The sequence below is a fragment of the Rhinolophus sinicus genome, linkage group LG10 (genome assembly GCF_036562045.2).
Source record: "Rhinolophus sinicus isolate RSC01 linkage group LG10, ASM3656204v1, whole genome shotgun sequence".
NCBI classification, from domain to species: domain Eukaryota; kingdom Metazoa; phylum Chordata; class Mammalia; order Chiroptera; family Rhinolophidae; genus Rhinolophus; species Rhinolophus sinicus.
The window spans coordinates 43,564,695-43,583,670 of NC_133759.1; the positions used below are offsets into that span (position 1 = coordinate 43,564,695).

At 42.7% G+C, this 18,976-nt stretch overlaps 1 protein-coding gene across 17 annotated transcripts in view; it reads right to left on the minus strand.

Annotated features, from left to right (window-relative positions):
* Positions 1 to 12,502: 12,502 nt before the first annotated feature.
* The window catches only part of SETD5 (SET domain containing 5), a 74,269-nt gene continuing 67,795 nt past the window's right edge, over positions 12,503 to 18,976 (minus strand). For all 17 annotated transcript variants that reach the window (XM_019748273.2, XM_074313041.1, XM_074313043.1 and 14 more), the window contains 5 exons: positions 18,082 to 18,552; positions 15,423 to 15,721; positions 14,421 to 14,554; positions 13,852 to 13,940; positions 12,503 to 13,522 (listed from right to left, as the gene is read on the minus strand). In XM_019748273.2, the coding sequence (XP_019603832.1) occupies positions 12,914 to 13,522; positions 13,852 to 13,940; positions 14,421 to 14,554; positions 15,423 to 15,721; positions 18,082 to 18,552 (1,602 nt within the window). In that variant the 3' untranslated portion in view covers positions 12,503 to 12,913. The remainder of the gene's footprint in view (positions 13,523 to 13,851; positions 13,941 to 14,420; positions 14,555 to 15,422; positions 15,722 to 18,081; positions 18,553 to 18,976) is intronic.

Consider the following 18,976-nt stretch of genomic DNA (forward strand, 5'->3'; position numbering starts at 1 on the left):
TGGCTGAAATGTGACTCATAGGTAAGCTTGCTCAGTTTATAGTGTGGAAAGATGATGGAGCTAAGGAATGCTGGAAAACACCAACATACAAAGGTCAGAGGAATGGGCGTCCTGGAGAAGACAATGAAAGTCAGAGCTACAAGGAGAACTGTGAGAACATGGTGTTATGGAAACCAAGCCTGTAGAGATCAAGGGGAAGGTCAACTGGTCAGATGGAGCAGAGAGGTCCAGAATCAGGGATTGAGTGTGTCCACTGAATCTGGGAACAAGAGGCCACTGTTGAATTCGGTTAAGAGCAGGTTCAGAAGAGTGTGGAGAGAGCCCAATTGAGGTCTATTCAGGGAGAGAGTGGGAGATGACTGAGCGAGGATCACTTTTTGGAGAAGTGTGTTAAGAAAGGGAAATGAGTGACTGGAATTCATTCAGGAAATGTTAAGTGTACACCGCGAACCAGCAGTGGACAAGCACCAGCATGGAATCTAGAGAAGAATGTGGAATCGCTTTCTTTAAATATGGAAAAGTTCTGAATGTTCATAGGGTATGGCCAGTAAAAGTTGACAGATAAAGAGAAGATGAGTCATGGAAGCCTCTTTTGTGGAGTAGAGGGAAGTGCAAGGTTTAGGGAGCCTTTGCCTGATGGCAGCTTTTTTCTCAATGAAGCAAGAGGCAACATTTTCTACTCAGAAGGGAATGGGTAGGGGGTTTGAGAAGAGTGGTGAAAGTTTGGAAAAGTTGCTGACTGAGCTGGCAAAGGACAAAGAAAAAGGCTGATGGATGACCATGCATGGGTCGTGGCACCGACAGACAGGAGGGCAGGCAGACAGGTTGACAGTAGAGTGAGAAGTAGGTGCTATGTAAGTCAAGTGTCCTGAGAGTGTTTCTAGGCTGGGTATTGAAAAAGAAGAGCCTGGAGTGGGGCAGATAGATGGAGAAAATGGAGGAACTAAGGGACTGAAGGGACTCAAATTTACGTGAAAGAGCTCGGAGGATAGGAGATAGTGGTCGTGAGAAAGCTGAGTGACCTGAATATTCTGGGCAATTTGTGAAGATTTTGAGATGCGAAGCACTCTGATTAGGATGTCCCCCCCAAATGGTGAGGATAATGACAGAAATTTGGGAGAAGAGGAGCCAAAACTGTCTAGGAATCAAAGAATCAAAGAGAGTGATTGGGAGGTGAAAAGATGACGGCAATGCAGAGGGCTGAAAGTGCAATAAGGAGATATTGCGTGCTTCAAGTGGAGCAGGAACTTTTATCTGAAGGGACAAGACGTATTTGTCTGGAAACATTTGAGGGAGAACCTCCACTTAAAAGGGCTGCAAAGGAGATGGTGTCCTAAGGAGAGAACCAAATTTCAGTCAAAGCCAATAGACACGATGGAGGAGGTTTGTCTATCAAAGAAAAGAGGTGTCCAGAGAGCATGGCAGAAAGGATGGGACAGAGTACCAAGAGTAAAGAGCACTGGGGAGCCAGATGACACAGAGAACTCTCTTTTGGGGAGGTGACTCAGGGTAACAGGAGTATGAAGTTGGTAGAATTCTCTAGACTTAAAGATTCAAATAGAGTTCTATTTTGAAACCCCCTTCAAGTCCACTTAGGCAGTGCAAAAGGATGGTGCAAAAGGTGATGTGAGCTGCTGGCAACCAAACAGATCCAGAGGTGCAGGAAAGCTTCTCCGGAGACCAACCATGATGGTTTGCTATGTATCATTAGGATGCATGGATTTAAATGTATTTCATGCATTTGGTTCCATTATGTTTATTAGCCTAATTAATACTTAAGATGTCCCATTGTTGGTCAGCAGGAGTCTCTAAGTTGGTATGAATCTTTTAAACGGGCCCCTAATTATCTGATAGTAACCTTGCTCTCTAGTATGACAAGATGGTCCAGACTGATGTACACTCCCTCCTTCAGACCCAACTAGTCATTTCTGAGTCCTGTTTCTCAGCCTCTCCAGTTGACAGAGCTCAGACATGGGTATACCAAACTTCATCCATCTATCTATCTATCTATCTATCTATCTATCTATCTATCTATCTATCTATCTATCTATCTACGATCTTCTATTTATGTATTTACCTACCTACCTATGTAGTCTATCTATCTTATCTATAATAACAAAATAGTTCACGAGTTAATACTAATACATGGCAGGTTTTGGCTTCACATCTCTTATCTTAACATCTATAACCCCTTCCTCTCCATGCTGAAAATCCTGATTCTCAAGGATATTGGATTCATTTGCTTTATCCCCACATTAAAGCCCTCAGATATAATACTACCACCAATATGATTACCAAAAACATATTTTCTAGGTTTTTTTTGGGGGGAAGGGGAACAGGACTTTATTGGGGAACAGTGTGTACTTCCAGGACTTTTTTTTCCCCCAAGTCAAGTTGTTGTCCTTTCAATCTTAGTTGTGGAGGGTGCTGTTCAGCTTCAAGTTGTTGTCCCTTCAGTCTTAGTGTTGGAGGGCACAGCTCAGCTCCAGGTCCAGTTGCCGTTGCTAGTTGCAGGGACTCAAGGAATTGAACTGGCAACCTTGTGGTTGAGAGGACGCGGTCCAACCAACTGAGCCATCCGGGAGGCAATTCAGCTCAAGGTGCCGTGTTCAATCTTAGTTGCAGGGGGAGGAGCCCACCATCCCTTGTGGGACTTGAGGAATCAAACTGGCAATCTTGTGGTTGAGAGCCCACTGGCCCATGTGGGAATCGAACCAGCAGCCTTCGGAGTTAGGAGCACAGAGCTCCAAACACCTGAGCCACCGGGCCAGCCCTCTGCTCATTGTTTATAGTTGTACTGTATCTAGTTGCCTAGATCACATAAACTATTTTATACTACACTCTTTTCTTATATCCCTCACTTAGTCTTTGTAGGTATGGCATAGCCTATTACTCCTAGGCTATACAGTGTTACTGCACAAAACACAAGATTAAATCAAGCACAAGAGAAAATGATGCGCGAGGTACATGAGGCTGCTGTTAGCATAACATGGCACAGTTTCACAGCAAGCTTTTTTTCTAAGTAGAAAGAGTACACTCTAATGATAAACATAGTAAACACATAAACGAGCCCCACAATCCTACTTGACCACTAACAAGTATCACGCACTGTACATAGTTGTACGTGCTGTACTTCTACACGGCTGGCAGTGTAGTTGGGTTTCTTACCCACCAGCATCTGCACAAACATGAATAACACGTTGTGCTACAATGTTAGGGTGGCAATGACATCACGAGGCGATAGGAATTTTCCAGCTCCATTATACTGTTATGGGACCACTGTTGTGTATGCAGTCAAATGTCATTCTGCAGTGCATGACTGTAATTGGAACCATATAGTACACAGCATTTTCAGATTGGCTTCTTTCACTCCTAGTAATATTCATTAGAGGTTCTGCTGTGTTTCTTCATTGCTTGATACCTCATTTCATTTTAGCGCTCAGTAATATTTCATTTTCTTGATGTACCCGTTGATCCACTTACCTACTGGACATCTCATTTGCTTCCAAGTTTTGGCAGTTTATCAATCAAGTGCTGTAAATATCCATGGGCAGGTTTTTCAACTTCTGTGGGTAAATGGCAAGATAATGGCCAAACTGTCTTCCAAAGTGGCTGTGCCATTTTGCCTTCCCCCCAGCAGGAATGAGTTCCCGTGGCTCCACATCCGCATCACCATTTGGTGTTGTCAGTGTTGTGGATACTGGTCATTGTAACAGGTATGCAGTGATATTTTATCATTTTAATTTGTAATTCCCTGATGACGTATGTTGAACATCTTTTCATATGCTTATTTGTCATCTATATATGTAGTATCCGTTCAGATCTTTTGCCCATTCAAGAAAACCAGTTTTTCTTTTTTGCCAATATGATAGAATTATGCATATAACCACAAATAATGCTTTATTTGAAGAGCTCTTGTAGGTTTTATACCTACTGGTGGGTATCAATACCACTGGACCTTAAAATGTAGGCATTATCTTGAAATAGAGCCTTTAAAAACCAATGTGGACAATTGATTTACTAAACCTTTTATTAGTAAATTAAATACAACTCTTTTTCCTCACCACTGTTTCCATTTTATAAGTTAATCAGGTATTTAATCAGGTAGAAATTTTCCTTAATTTGTACTTTATGGTCTCAACTTTACTTCTAAAAACTCAGGAAAATCTATTTATTTCTCCAAAAGGTTCTGTCTCTCCTTTTCATCTTCTTGCCTCCCTTCTGTCAACTTCTGAAAGAATGAAACATATCCTGTATGCAAAACTGTGAAAAATACACATAGTAAAATACTGGTCTTAAGGGAATCATAGTTATATTGGCTGACATAAAAGGTTTAAATATAAGACTAGAAGTACAGGCTGGACCTAAACAAGGCTATGTACGTCTGCTGTCACACTCTAACCCTTTCCTTTCCCTTCCCTTCCTTTTTTTTCTTTGTCTCTCTCTTTCTCTCTTTCTTTTCCCTCCCTCCCACCCTCCCTCCCTCCCTCCTTCCCTCCCTCCCTCCCTCCCTCCCTCCCTCCCTCCCTCCCTCCCTTTCTCTCTTTAAAGATATAATTGACATAAAGTTTCAGGTGTACAACATAGTGATTTAATATATGTACCTACTGTGAAATGATCACAATGTCTAGTTAACATCCATCATGTTACAAAGCATTTTTGTGATGTAAACTTTCGTTTTTAAAGATTTTATTGGGGAAGGGGAACAGGACTTTACTGGGGAACAGTGTGTACTTCCAGGACTTTTTTTCCACGTCAAGTTGTTGTCCTTTCAATCTTAGTTGTGGAGGGTGCCGTTCAGTTTCAAGTTGTTGTCCTTTCTGCCTTAGTTGTTGAGAGCGCAGCTCAGCTTCAGGTCCAGTTGCTGTTGCTAGTTGCAGGGGGCACAGCCCATCATCCCTTGCGTGAGTCCAACTGGCAACCTTGTGGTTGAGAGGATGCGCTCCAACCAACTGAGCCATCCGGGAGCTCAGGGGCAGCTCAGCTCAAGGTGCCGTGTTCAATCTTACTTGCAGGGGCGCTGCCCACCATCCCTTGCGGGACTCGAGGAATTGAACTGGCAACCTTGTAGTTGAGAGCCCACTGGTCCATGTGGAAATCGAACCGGCAGCCTTCGGAGTTAGGAGCACGGAGCTCTAACCGCCTGAGCCACCAGGCTGGCCCCTGTGATGTAAACTTCTAAGATCTACTCTTTAGCCACTTGCAAATATATAATATATAGTCACCATGCTGTACATTACATCCCTAGAACTTATTTAGATGAATGCCCAGGAGTGGGATTGTTGGATTATATGGTAATTCTACCTTTAATTTTTTGAAGAACCACAGTTTTCCATAGTGGCTGCACCACTCTACATTCCCACCAGCAGTGCACAAGATTCCCTTTTCACCACATTCTCAACATTTATTTCTTGTCTTTTTGATAATATCCATTCTAACAGGTGCGAGGTGATAGCTCATTGTGATTTTGACTAGCATTTCCGATTAGTAATGTTGATTGAGCAATTTTCACGTACTTGTTGACCATCTGTATATCTTCTTTGGAAACATGTCTATTCGTATCCTTTGCCCATTTTTTAATTGGATTGTTTTTTGAATTGTATGAGTTCTTTATGTATTTTGGATATTAACTCCTAACCAGATATGATTTGTAAATATTTTTTCCCATTCTGTAGGTTGCCTTTTCATTTTGTTGGTTTCCTTTGCTGTGCAGAAGCCTTTTCATTTGATGTGGTTTTACTTGATTATTTTTGCTTTTGTTCACTATGCCTTTGGTGTCAAATACAAAAAAATTGTCACCAAGACTGATTGATGTCCTGGAGCTTACCACCTATGTTTTCTTCTATGGTTTCAGATCTTACATTCAAGTCTTTAATCCATTTTAATTTTTGCGTATGGTATTAGTGGTCCAGTTTCATTCTTTTCCATGTGGCTGCCCAGTTTTCCCCACACCACTTATTGAAGAGACTGTCCTTTTCCCTTTGTATACTGTTGGCACCAAAAATTAATTGACCACATATACACAAGTTTATTTCTGGGCACTCTATTCTGTTCCATTGATCTTTGGGTTTGTTTTTAAGCCAATAGCATACTGTTTTCATTACTATAGCTTTGTAATATAGTTTGAAATCAGGATGTGTGGTGCCTCCAGCTGTGTTATTTCTAAAGATTGCTTTGGTTGCTTTAGGTCGTTTTCTTATTGAGTTTTAAGAGTGCTTTGTATACATTTCAGTGACAGTCCTTTAATATCTTCTGCAAGTATTTTCTTCCAGTCTATGGTATTCTCATTCTCTTGAGTCTTTTGCAGAGCAGAAGTTTCATTTTAATCAGGTCCACCTTACCAATTCTTTCTTTCATGGATGATGGCTTTGGTGTTTTATCTAAAAAAGTCATTGCCAAACCCAAGGTTTTCTAGATTTCCTTCTATGTATTGTCTAGATGTTTAATAGTTTGTGTTTTACGTTTCTGTCTGTGATCCGTTTTGAATTAAATTTTGTGTAGGGTGTAAGGTCTGTGTCTGGATATTTTGTTTTTTTCACATGTGGATGTTCAGTTGTTCCAGCACTATTTGTTGAAAAGACTATCTTTTCTTCACTTTATTACCTTTGCCGATTTGTCAAACACAGTTGACTGTGTGGGTCTACTTCTAGACACTTCTATTCCGTTCCAATGACCTACGAGTATTTGTCCATTCCTATTCAAATACTATACTGTCTTGATTACTGTAGCTTTATATTGAGTCTTTGGAAGTCAGGTAGTATTAGTCCTCTGACTTTGTTCTTCTCTTTCAATATTGTGTTGGCTATTTTGGGTTTTTTGCCTCTCTGTATAAACTTTGGAATCAGTTTGTAGATGGTCACAAAATATTGTTGGGATTTTGATTGGGTTATTGACAGATCAAGTTAAAAACTGACATCCTGATATTGAGCATGGATACATGACCATGGAATATCTCTATTTATTTAGTTCTTTGATTTCTTTCATCAGTTTTACCCACATAGGTCTTGTGCACATTTTAAGATTTCATTTTTTGGGTGCTAATGTAAATGTTAGTTTTTCAAATTCCAATTGTTTTAGGTATATAGCAAAGTGACATTTGTATATTAACCTTGTGTATCCTGCAACCTTGACATAACTGCTTATTCTACAATTTTCTTTTGCTTGTTGATTCTTTTGGATTTTTTACAAGAAATATCATCTGTGGCCAGTTTTATTCCTTCCTTCTCAATAGGTATACTTATTTCCTTTTTTTGTCCAATTGCATTAGCTAGGACTTCCAGTGCAATGCTGTCTGTAAAAGCGGTGAGTGAATAACACTTGTTCATCTTAAGTGTCAAAGCTTCTAGTCTCTTTCCACTAAGTATGTTAGCTATAGGTTTCTTATAGCTATTCTTTATCAAGTTGAGGAAGTTCCTCTCTATTCCTAGTTTTGTGAGACATGTCATTTTGTTTATCTGTATGTCTTTAGCATGCTTTTATTGTCTGTGGGGTATTATTTGCTCCTTTGACATTTGATCCTTTCCACTACCCATATTTGAGTTTTTCTAGTTTCAAGGTTCTACAGTCTTTCCTTTTGTGTGTTAAGTATTAAAACATGGACTATTATTAACAATAGCTATTTTAAATTCAGCATAAAATATGCTTAGAACTTTAGGTCCATTTGTTTCTCTCAGGAGTTCAAGAACAAGATATTTAATATCCTTATATCGTTCCTAGAAGGACAATATATCCGGCATTTAATGGGACATTCCTAGTTTCACTTATTCAAAATACTTCATTTAATGTGATTACCCCACTCTCATCTCTATTTTGACTGTCCGGCTACATCTGGATTCTATTAGGAGTATGTTTTAAATGTGCTGTCCTGGGGGTTTTGCTGGTTAGAATTGTTTTGAGCCCAGACACTCCAGCCCCTTCACTTAACCAAGCATCCTTTGTATTCGTTGTAAATCCCTCTGTTTTGGCTGTTCTTAAACTGGCTTGCTGAATTTCCAAGTATTTGTCATTTTGGAGTTCAGAGATCCATTAGATGCTCCATTGCTTCCTCTGAACTGGTGATATGATGCAGGTTTTGTGGCTATTGGTTTATTTCTACCCACCTTTTGTTTTGGGGCTCACAGAGATACCTAGTTTTCTTGTAATGTTGCCCAAAGTTGTTTTGCTATCATGACTGTTCTGTGCACTTTTATGGGGGATTTGAGAAATATTCAAAATGATTATCTCAGCATCTCTGCCAGGTAAGTTTTGAATGTAGAAGCCAGGAAAAATGACAGGGAGACACCATCTCCTGCAATAACTACGCTTTTCTTTAAGCTTTTTCCTTTAGCAATCAGCAGAGGGTTTTATAAGAACCTTGGCAAACCCTTTATCTGAGCCTCATAGAAAGTTGTGGAGGTGCAGGTCTGGCTAATGAAATTTACAATCAGTGTAATTGCAAAGCAAATGGCCAACTTCATGAGGACAATCGTGTATTTTTTCAGGGTGACCTCTGCTAAATAGAATCCTGAACTATCAAACTGATGCCTGAGGGCCAAAAAGGCCACAGTGCTACTTTTAAGGTAGAAAAGGGTATGATATGCTTTTTCAGCTAGTTAAGTGATTTCTAGTCACAGTTTCACAGCATTTCCAGGTGTCTCTCTTTTGTTTCCTGGATAAACTGAAATATTTCCAAGATTGTTGGTTTGGGTCTGCCATATAAGAGAGAAATCTTGGACAAGTTATATCCTCTGAAATTCACTTAAAAAATTACAAAAAATGGGAATAATACCTACCTTACATATTCAGTGTGAATGAGAAAGCTGATCACGTAAGTGGAAGTCTGGTAAACTGTAAAGTCACATATAAGGTGGACCACTGCACTACTAGTAATAGAATATTTGACAATAATAGCAAATAGATTAATTCCTAATAGGCAGTTGATTGTCATAGTATTAGCACGTTACACATAACCCAGTGCACAGTAGGTATTTAATAAACGATATGGAACACAACCTTCCAATTCTGGCAAAAATCTGATGGGCTTATTCATAATCAGAAGCTCTGTGGTACAGCTGGAACACTGTATGAGGCCTCAATTTCTTGTCTTTAAAATCTAACATATGACTTGCTTTCACCACATAATTATGAGACCCAAAAAAATTTGTATATGGAAATGCTTTTTAAAGACCACGCACCTATTCTCCTCTTAGCTCAGGCAGAATTCAGTGGTGGCGGTTGGAAGATTATCTAGGTATTCCTGTAGGCATTTTGGAAAGGTCATCTTAAAAGACAATCATTTTTATGATGTCTCCAACTGGTTACTTTCTAAGCTCCCTAAAGAAACAGCATTTTCTCCATCTTTGAATCCCTTATTTGCTTAGCAAAAAATGCAGTCTATTAGTCTTAGTATTTGTCAAGCAAATGTTAGAGCAAAATACTGCCACACCAATCCATTAGCAAGCACTGCTGTTTACTTGCAAAACACATCCTGATTCCAAGTACTTTTCCTTATCCTCGCTGTTCCCATTTGAATAGAAGCCATCATTGTATTTTTGCTTGCCTGAATTACTGCTATAGTTTCCAAACTGGTTTCCTGGTATCTATTCATCTCCCGCAACAGTATCAAAATAATCAGTCATTTTAAAAACAACCAACAAACCATTAATTAGGCCATGTCACTTCTCTGCTTAAAATCCTGCAAGGACTTTGCCACCTGTACTTAGAATACAGATTCTTTAGACTGAATCCATAGGCTCTCCATCAGTGACCAGCAAACTGTAGCCTACAGGCCAAATCTGACTTGCCACGTTTCTGTAAATATGGTTTTACTGGAGCACAGCCACGACTGCTCATGGTTGTTTTCGTACTGCAGTGGCAGAGTTGAACAACTGTGACAGAGACCACACCGCTTGCAAAGTCTAAATATTTATTACCTGGCCCTTCACAAAAAGCTTCCTGAGCCCTGCTCTGTATGTCCGACCCGTCTTCCTGCCTTATTGGATATCTGCCACCGCCTTTCCCCACCCTGCTCATTCACTATATCCTAACCAAGCCCTTTCTTCCTCAGAAGCTTTGCACCTGCTGTTGTAACTCCCCAGCAATGATCTTTATTCACATAGTCCCATGACTGCCTCCCTATCCATGAGGTCTCAACTTAAATGTCAACTCCTCAGAGACCTTCCCTGATCAACAAAAATAGTGCAGCCCCTTCAACCTCCCTAGTTCATCTGCTATGAAACAATAACATGACGATTTGAAATTATGGACTCGTCTAGTTCTCACCCTGCTCTACACTGTAAGCTCCACGAGAGCAGAGACCTTGCCTACTACCCCCAAGCACCATTTTAATCAGCATAAACCCACCACCAAAACCAATACCTAAAATTGTTTTAGAATGGAAAAGAAAAAGATCAATAAATAGTTGCTGAATGAATGAGGCCAAGGTCAGGAACTCGTCTGATTCCTCAGTTTGCAATGTTCGCTTTTCCTGTTGCAGGAGGGCCTTAACACTGGCCCGCCCTTCATCACAAAAGGCTGAAGGAAAATCAGTCTATATTCGTTGCCCCATTATGGGCAACACAACTCCACCAAGAGTACATTGTCCTGAATGTGTGTCCGCCTTGCTCTCTTCAGGTAAGGAAACAAGTTAGGAAACCAGGCAAGGCAAAGGTCACAGGACTGGATAAAGTTGTTCTCGGGGATGGCTGGTTGTGGTTAGAGCGCGGTGCTCTTGGCAACAAGGTTGCCTGTTCGATCCCCACATGGGCCACTGTGAGCTGCGCCCTCAACTAGATCGAAACAACCACTTGACTCGGAGCTGATGGATCCTGGAAAAACATACTTAAATAAATAAAAGTTAAAAGAAAAAAAAAGTTCTCAACTTTATGATTATTATGGTTAAGAATTTTATTATCAAAATTATTACATCTCTTGTGAAAGTTCAAATGTTACAGCAAGGTGTAAACACTCCACTTGAGAAAGAAGTGATACTTCTTCCCTTCCAAGAGTTCCCCCCACCCCCACCCCCATCCCCCCCAGAGGTCTGGTCTTGACAGCACCCTGCCCACACAGAGTAGCTGGGGTCTCTGCACGTGCCAGGCAGGGTGAGGGCCGCCTGCCCGCTGGCCTCTCCCCTTGGTTAATAGCCAAGGGGAGAATGCAAACCCCAGCCCAAATGGAGAGACATTTACATACGTTTTATATAATATACAAAGAAACCAGCATCCCAGGCAACATGATTTCTACTCCCGACGACGCTCTCCCAGACTGATGGGTTTGTGGGGGAAACAAAAAGAAAAGTATTCTGCTGAGGTCTCAGCATTAAAAAAAAAAAAAAAAAAGAAAAAAAAATCTCCCCTCATTTGAGCAAACACCTGATTTCAATTTTGAAAAAGTGAAATTTTGTAACAGTCACACACAAAGAGAGAAGAGTGTGCATATGATAGTTGTAGGACGGTAGAAGGAAGGGGATGCAAGAGGCCGGGGAAGAAAAGGAGGAGCAAACAAACTGAAGGGAAAGGAGGAGGGAGACTCACAGTATTATCTTGTCCAAAAAAAAAGAAGTAAGGTCCACTGCAGCACCAGGGATTACACCTGTCACAGATCTGCTACCCCTACCATGGTTATAACTGAATACAAAATTAGATAAATAAAAACACACCGGATATTACAGTAAACAAGTGAAAGAAATAAGCTGGCAACCGTATGGAATTTAAAAAGATCGTGTACCCCACCTGGCTGGCTCCAGAGCTCCTCCAGGGGCGTACAACAGGCACAATGCACTGATGGGGAGAAGCCCGGCTGCTCTCATCTCTCATCCAGAACAGTGGTAGGTGTGTGGGTGGCTCCGTAACTCTCACCTGTGCCACTCTCAAAGAAGCATCCCCCAAAGAAACGTGGGGCACACCCACACACAATCACAGTCCTGTCGGCGCCACTCCACACACATCTCTCCACTCTCTTACCCTGCAGTCACGAGTGCATGCTCCCCAATCATGGAGGCGGTCCTGCTCATGGGATCGTCAACTCCTGATTAATTGGGAGTAGAAAAAATAAAATTCAAAGAATTCCCAAACCACTTGGGGTCCTTCCTAATCAAATTTATTGCCAACAGCTGATAAGCAGCAATGCAAAATTGGCCCATCTCACTTATCACTTCTCTTTCCTTTGCCTACTTACTTCGTTGGTTACTGAGCTGTGAAATAGCTTGGGGCGGGGGAGCGGGATGGAAACAGCTGGGGGCTCAGACAATCTACTAGGATAATCTGCTCCTGAATAATCAAGAGTTGACCACAAACTCTTCTTCAGAGAGCCAGGTACCCCTCTCTCAGAGCACATTCCAAGCTTCACTATCCCTGCCTATTTCTTGGTGATTTTAAGACAAAGGTAGGAGCCTTCTTGGTGGACACACCTTGGCTGGATATCTGCTTTTGGAATGGTTGTCTTAGGTGAACATTTACATACCTACCTTTTTTCTCAAGTGCATAAAACCCTAGTACTACTCAGATGGCTTGGGGCTTTGAGATTGGCTCTTTTCTTTTTTTTTTTCCTTTGAAAGAAAACTTTGTTTTGGATTTAAAAAGATGTCCTCGCTGCACACGTGACTACAGGCTACAGGCAAGGATGGGAGACCGAGGCTTCAACACAACTCATTGCACTTAGAACCGCTACTAACCGAAACACCGTTTGTTTGTCAACAATGTACCCTTAACAGCAGGGAGAAACTTCTTTATAGTCTCTGCTTCAGACAAGATTTACATCTTTCTCCAAGGCCAGAGCCAGTCGCGACCACAAGTCTTGTTTCTTGTCGACCAGACCCAATCCTCTGGCACCTTGTACCCCCTTCCCCAGCAATCTGCTTGGCCTAGGTTCCAGAGGCAGCTGGAAGGAAGCAGCTATGGGCTCAATCAGTTCTGTTTGCCCAAATCCAGAAGCCCTAGGAAAGTCCCGTCTGAGTCTTGACTCCCGACCCTTGCAGCGGCTGGAGCCGGTACTGGTGCACACCCCCGGCACCACGGTGCGGGTAGTGCTGTGAGCTGGAGACCGCAGACACCCTGGAAGCCTGGTAGGCAGTTGACTGCCCGGCACTGGGCAGACTGATAGTCCGTAAGTCTGATGGCAATGACGACCTAGAGTTCTGAGGAAAGGAGGTGGAACTCAGAGTTCCTGTGCTGGACTGGGAAACCGAGTCTGAGGTCGGTGAGTCTGAGGGGCCCTGCGGGGTAGGGCTAGCAGCACTAGAAGGGCAGCTCCTCCTTGGAAGACCGCTGCCCGTGCTGTTTCCAGAATGTGGCTGGCTGCTGTAATACCCTGGTGTCCCCGTAAATGGGGCCAACGAGTCTGTGGACACAGGGTGGGCGGGGCTGGAATAGGATGCAGAGGAGAGAGAGGATTCTGAAGAAGCGTGAGAGGGGGGGTTTCCAGGTCTCAGTGCAGTAGTTCGGTAACTGTATCCTGGAGATTGGGTGGGATGTCCTCGAAAGGGGGAGGAGCTTTGCTGAAGGAGGCTTTGTGATTCTGTCCGTGGACTATCACACTGCAGGAGCTAGAAAGAGTTGGGAGAAAAGCATATAGAAGTGAAAAAGTCCCTGTTTAAGCCGTTTGTGAATATTTAAAAGACCCTACTTTTTCTTCCTCTTTACCTTCTTAACCATCTGTTCTTTTTAGGATACCAAAAACAGTAAAATGGCTGTCTCTGGTCACTTTATTTTTCTGGCATGATTTATTACCCGAAGGTGAGTAGATGATGACATTTCCAAGGCTTCTGAAACTATATGCAAAGACAGCATCTCAACTGCAAAGGATGGGCAGCATCACAAGACATTTGGAATCTGGAGTAGCCTATGCATAGAGAGGAGCAACTTCTCGTCTCACCTGGTAGCTGTATCTGGAAGGGCTGTAAACGGCTGCTCCTTTAGAGAGTGCTGAGCTCAGTGTCTCTGGGCCTTCTCCATCTGCAGGGTCTGGAAGGTAATACAAAATGAACCTGACTTAGAATAAGTGAGAACTCACCCTTGTTCATTGAAATCACCAATGCCATGACTAACCCATGCTGCTATCTGTCTGAAAAATCAGGGGAGCGCAGCATGCCAGAAGGGCAGGAGGAGTGGTCAACTATAGGCTATGTCTTAAATGCCTCATCTGCTTTCCTGTCTCCTCCTTTCTCTTCTTCCTTCATTGAGGTGGATTTCCAGGACTTTGGGGAGATGAGTTACAAAAAGGTATCCCTTGGGAAAGAAAAGCAGACAGAGAACAAGCAATCCTAGATCTTAAGAATGCTGAAGCCCAAAAGACTGGAAGCGAGGCTGAGCTGGAACCTCAAATTCAGTGGAGCCCAACTACGTAAGAAGCCGACTCACCTCCGCCCGCAAGTGGTGTAACCTGTGTGGAGCCTGGCTCACGTGTCCCTGAACCTGGGTGGCAGCAGCAGGCCGTAAGCTCACCTGAGTCTTTCTCTGTGATGTTACTCTCCCACGTGGGAGAAGGCTCTCCTTTTGGGGCCACCCTCACACTGCTTCGGAGGACTTTGGGGATGCTCCCTCCTTCTCGCAGTCGTTCTACTGACGTGGGAACCATCCTGCGAAAGCAACAAAGTGCACGTTTATGTCACAGGCTTTAGAGTCAAAAGTCTGGAACAACTGAAGCACTGACAATGGTTGTACAACGTATTCTCTAAAAAATATCCTCTCAAACATCATTTGTTTCAGGACCAATTTAGAATAAGGTACTTTTCTCTGCTTCAAATTATGTCAGGCACAGAAGAAAAAACACTTTTAAAGAAAAAGCAATCAAAGAGAAAGTAAATTTAAAGATGTCTACTTCTTTTAATCCCCATTTAGAAATGCTAAATTTTGTCTTCTGTGAAGTCATGTACCTGGCACACAGTAGCAGCTTAACTGATGTTTCATAGATTAATAAAAATTATTTATTTGGCTGTTTCTTCTTTTGCAGACTTTATTTCTTCAGTTCAAGATCCCTGAACTCCCTCACTCTTTACTTCACCTATTTGATACTCAGTACTTGCCACCAGTCTTGTTTATTTGTGGTCTCCCCTAAACCAGACAAGTCCTTTCAGACTGTCGTATCTCTCTGTATGTGCCGGCTGTGTGGAATAGAGACTTCTGTTGTTAATTTAAGTGGAACTGAGCTGAACTCCTGACTTACCTTTCACGTGAAATGAGAAAACAGAAGATGCAGTGTTAGTGCCCAGTAAATACTATAGCTCATCCGTGCCCACACTATACGCAGTCCAAAGTGGTGTTCTACAGGCTTGGCAGCAATTCTTTCTCTCTGTAAGGCTCGGGGGTTGTGGCTGATAAACTATTCACTCAGCTGAACAGAATAGATGGCACTGTTGCCTGGCTTTCCCAGATAAGCGTTCCCATACATTTGAGGAAAAACTGGAATGATCCACTTCATTATTGAAGCATCAAACATCAACTTACCACCTACTGCTGATATTCTCTTGAGGTCTGCAGTGAGATGAAGTGCCTCTGGAATCAGACGGGCTTACCGCCTCCAGATGGGACAGAGAAGAATGAGATGGGGAGAACTTTTTGTGAGGGGAAGATGGGGTTCGGGTTGAGGATCCCTGCACACCATGGGCACCAGGCTCAGAGAGGGAGTTACTGCTGCCTTGCCCAGCTCCTGCAGACTTGCTTTTACTCTGTGCAGAGTCACCTCCCCCACCGGCAGAATTCTCCTTGGCTTCTTGTTTCCGTTTGCGGTACTCCAGCAGGGATACCTAGGAAGCAAACAAGAAACAGGACTCCAGCTAGACGTTGTTAGTGGATCAGCAGCAATGGGGAAAGAAGCTGGGACCCTACGAAACCACTAGCAAGTCATGCAAACAAAGCAGGCATCAACACTGGCAACTTTTTTCAGGCATGAGAGAGATCTGAGCACAGCTACATATTTAAATCAATCAGGAGTTGGTAAAGAGAAGACAAGACACTAGGAGATGACATTTTGGAAGAATGGTGTTTACCAGTAAAGCTCAACCTTTTTTCTGCCTTCAGAAAACCCTGTGAGATTAGTCACTGAGTAACAGAAGTGTGCTGTCATATTATCTGCAACAATGGGAGAACCCAGAAAAGGGATGGTGGAGAGTTGGGAGCTCCTGTAGTTTGAAAAAGCCTCCTAGGTGATTCTGATGGCTTTTCCTTACTCCCTAGGAATCCCTAAAGTTAGCAGTTATTATTTTTAAAAAAAGAAAAAAAGAAAAAAAAGCCAATGCTTTAGGGCTTTCAAAAGTGCTCAATTTCCCAAGATACACCCCAGGATTTATTACTGATTCCGTCTTACACATAGGGAAACTAGTATAAAAGGAGAAAGGAAAAGATTTCTGGTTTCTATTTAAGCAAGTAAGCTCTACTAAACCAACACATGCTTGGAAGGTGCCTCCCAACTCGCTGTTCACCCACCTGGTTCTTTCCCGACCGCCACAGAACCCTCTCCCTGCCCTGCTGGGCACACCTCCTCTATAGTACGGTGCTTGCATTGGGCTTACAATGGCTGTTAACGTGTTACGTTCCCTCACTAAACTGTATGTTTTATGAGGTCAAAGACAAAGTCTATTTAGCTTTTTATCTTTAACATCCAGCACAGAACTTGGCCTATTGTAGGCACTCAACATTATTTCTGAAATCATGATTTCAATTACTTTTGTACATAATAAATGAAACCAAAAATCCAAAGACTGTTTTCATTTTTGTTTCTGATAGTCAATGCTGTTCAGGCAAGCGTTCTAAACCCATTGCTATCTTATTCCAAATTATATGTTAGTGTCTACCCCTTCTTCTATCCCCTTAGGGCTCTCATTTTAGTCTAAATGTAAAATATAACAGTAAGGTAATTTTGTATATGCACTGGTTATACACAATCTTGGAAGGACTTAATAATAATAAATTCTGGTAATGCATTTTATTGTAATGCAAATATAAAAAGCCACTAGGCTCTATTTCACCAAGAGCACTACAGGTATTTTGCAATTGTGTGAGATTGCCAGAGAACATTCAGCATCTCTAGTCCCGCCCAATAAATAAAAGTTGCTGCGCCAACCCAAAATACTCCCATGCATTTCCAAATGCACCTAGTTGAAAACCAGCGACAGAAAAAGCAGATTTTTGGATTTGTAATTTCTAGAACAAGCATTGCTAACAAGTCAAGTCCCAATTCTCAATGGCCTGGTCCTGCCCATTTCTCTATATGCTCCTGACTCTCCCCACCTTTCCTGATACCATAGCAACATTCAACTGTTTACAATTACATTGCATCCCTGCTGTTCACCCAATGGAGTGTCACTTAGTCACGTTCTGTTCCATTTGCTGCAACATCTTCACCCTTATTTGTTGGCTGACTGATTCCTACTGTTTGAGATCAGGTGACCTGTCACGTCTCACTCCACCACCCCACAAACTGGCCAAGAGCCTCTTGTTTGTTCTTAAGTACCCCCCACATATCTGACTCGGCCAGGTTTCCCTGTTAAGATCTGAACAACTCCTTTGGAGCATCTGTCACGATTGTAATTAGTTACTTATGAATACAATTATCTGCTAAGCTCAGTGTTGTTTGCTATAAGCTCCATTAGGGCAGAACCTAGGAGGCAATATAGAATGGTGGCAACAAGAGCATGCAATCTGGAATCAGACAGACTTGGGGGTGTCCTGGCTCTTCCATTTACTAGCTGTGTGACACTGGGCAAGTGACTCAATTTGCCTTCGTTTCCTCATCTGCAAAATGGGAAATTACCCATCTTACAGGATTATTGTGAGGATTAAGTGCATAAGAAGAGCTTAACAGTGTCTAGAACATGGGAACTGTTACGTATTACAAGTAATTAACATTATTCTTTTCCATTGCCCTTTGAACTGCCTAGCAAGTGGACAGCACAGTCACGGCAGGCGTTCACATTTGCCGATTGCTTACAACACTCATCAAGTTGTATTAAAACAGCCTGTTTCATCGGATACGGCAGAGACTGTATCTTAGTTATCTTTGTTTTCCTCACACTGAGAACAGTGCTGAAGACATAGAGGTAACTTAGAAAGTTCCTACTGAGTGTTAATACTCTTCAAAACGGTTTCTATAAAGTGAAACACGTACCTTTTTCCTCTGTGGTGGGTTCTGGGGGGCAGAGGGGACTCCTTCACAAGCCCTGTCACCACCAGGTGACATGGATCCACGAGAGAGGTCTTTCATAAAACCATGTTCATATCTGCTGGGAAACCCTTCTGCCGGGGAACAATAGCCCCCATCCAAATGTAAAGGCTTCCTATCCCCTACGAGGGGGGACCCTCGATACAATCCATCTGCTCGAGGCATAGCGTTCAATGGGGAATAGGCATACATTAAGTTAAACTCTGTCCGAAAGGCCTGGTCCGCGTTTCTCACAAGGGCCTGATGTCCGTCCGCACTCCTGCCGGGAAAGCCAGGCTCCGAGGCGGGCCCGAGGGAGGGGTGAGGGGCCAGGTCGGAGTGAGCGGAGGTGACCAGGGAGGGTCTGTCAGCGCAGCTGTTAGTGTTGGCGTCAAGGTAGCCGGCTTTTGTCAAGTCCAAGTCTTTCCGGTGACAAAGCTGAAAGGAAAAAAAGAAGGAAAAATCAATGGAGACATGGAGTAGAGAGGAGAAAGGAAAAAGTCAAAGGGCGGAAAAGGAAGGCAAGAGGGGCACAGGGGCACAGGAAAGAGCAATGGAAGCAGAAGAGAGAGAGCCATTACCACTGGTAAGAGTCCCCTGGAGCAACAGTGTAGACAGGCCAGATCACTACAGAATCCTCACCTTTCCCAAACTGCTTTCAAGTCTTTCTGGAGGATACTGGGAAAACCAGGATTAGATAATCGGCCAGATGTGACTACTTTGCCTGCTGAGCCTTTCATCAGGTTTGCTGAGTCACCTTGCACTACGTTAAGGGACAGGCAGTACAACTGGGGATACACCTGAGCCCTATGTATATATGCTACAGATTTGAGACTGGTCTTAAGATAACCCACTGGCTTCT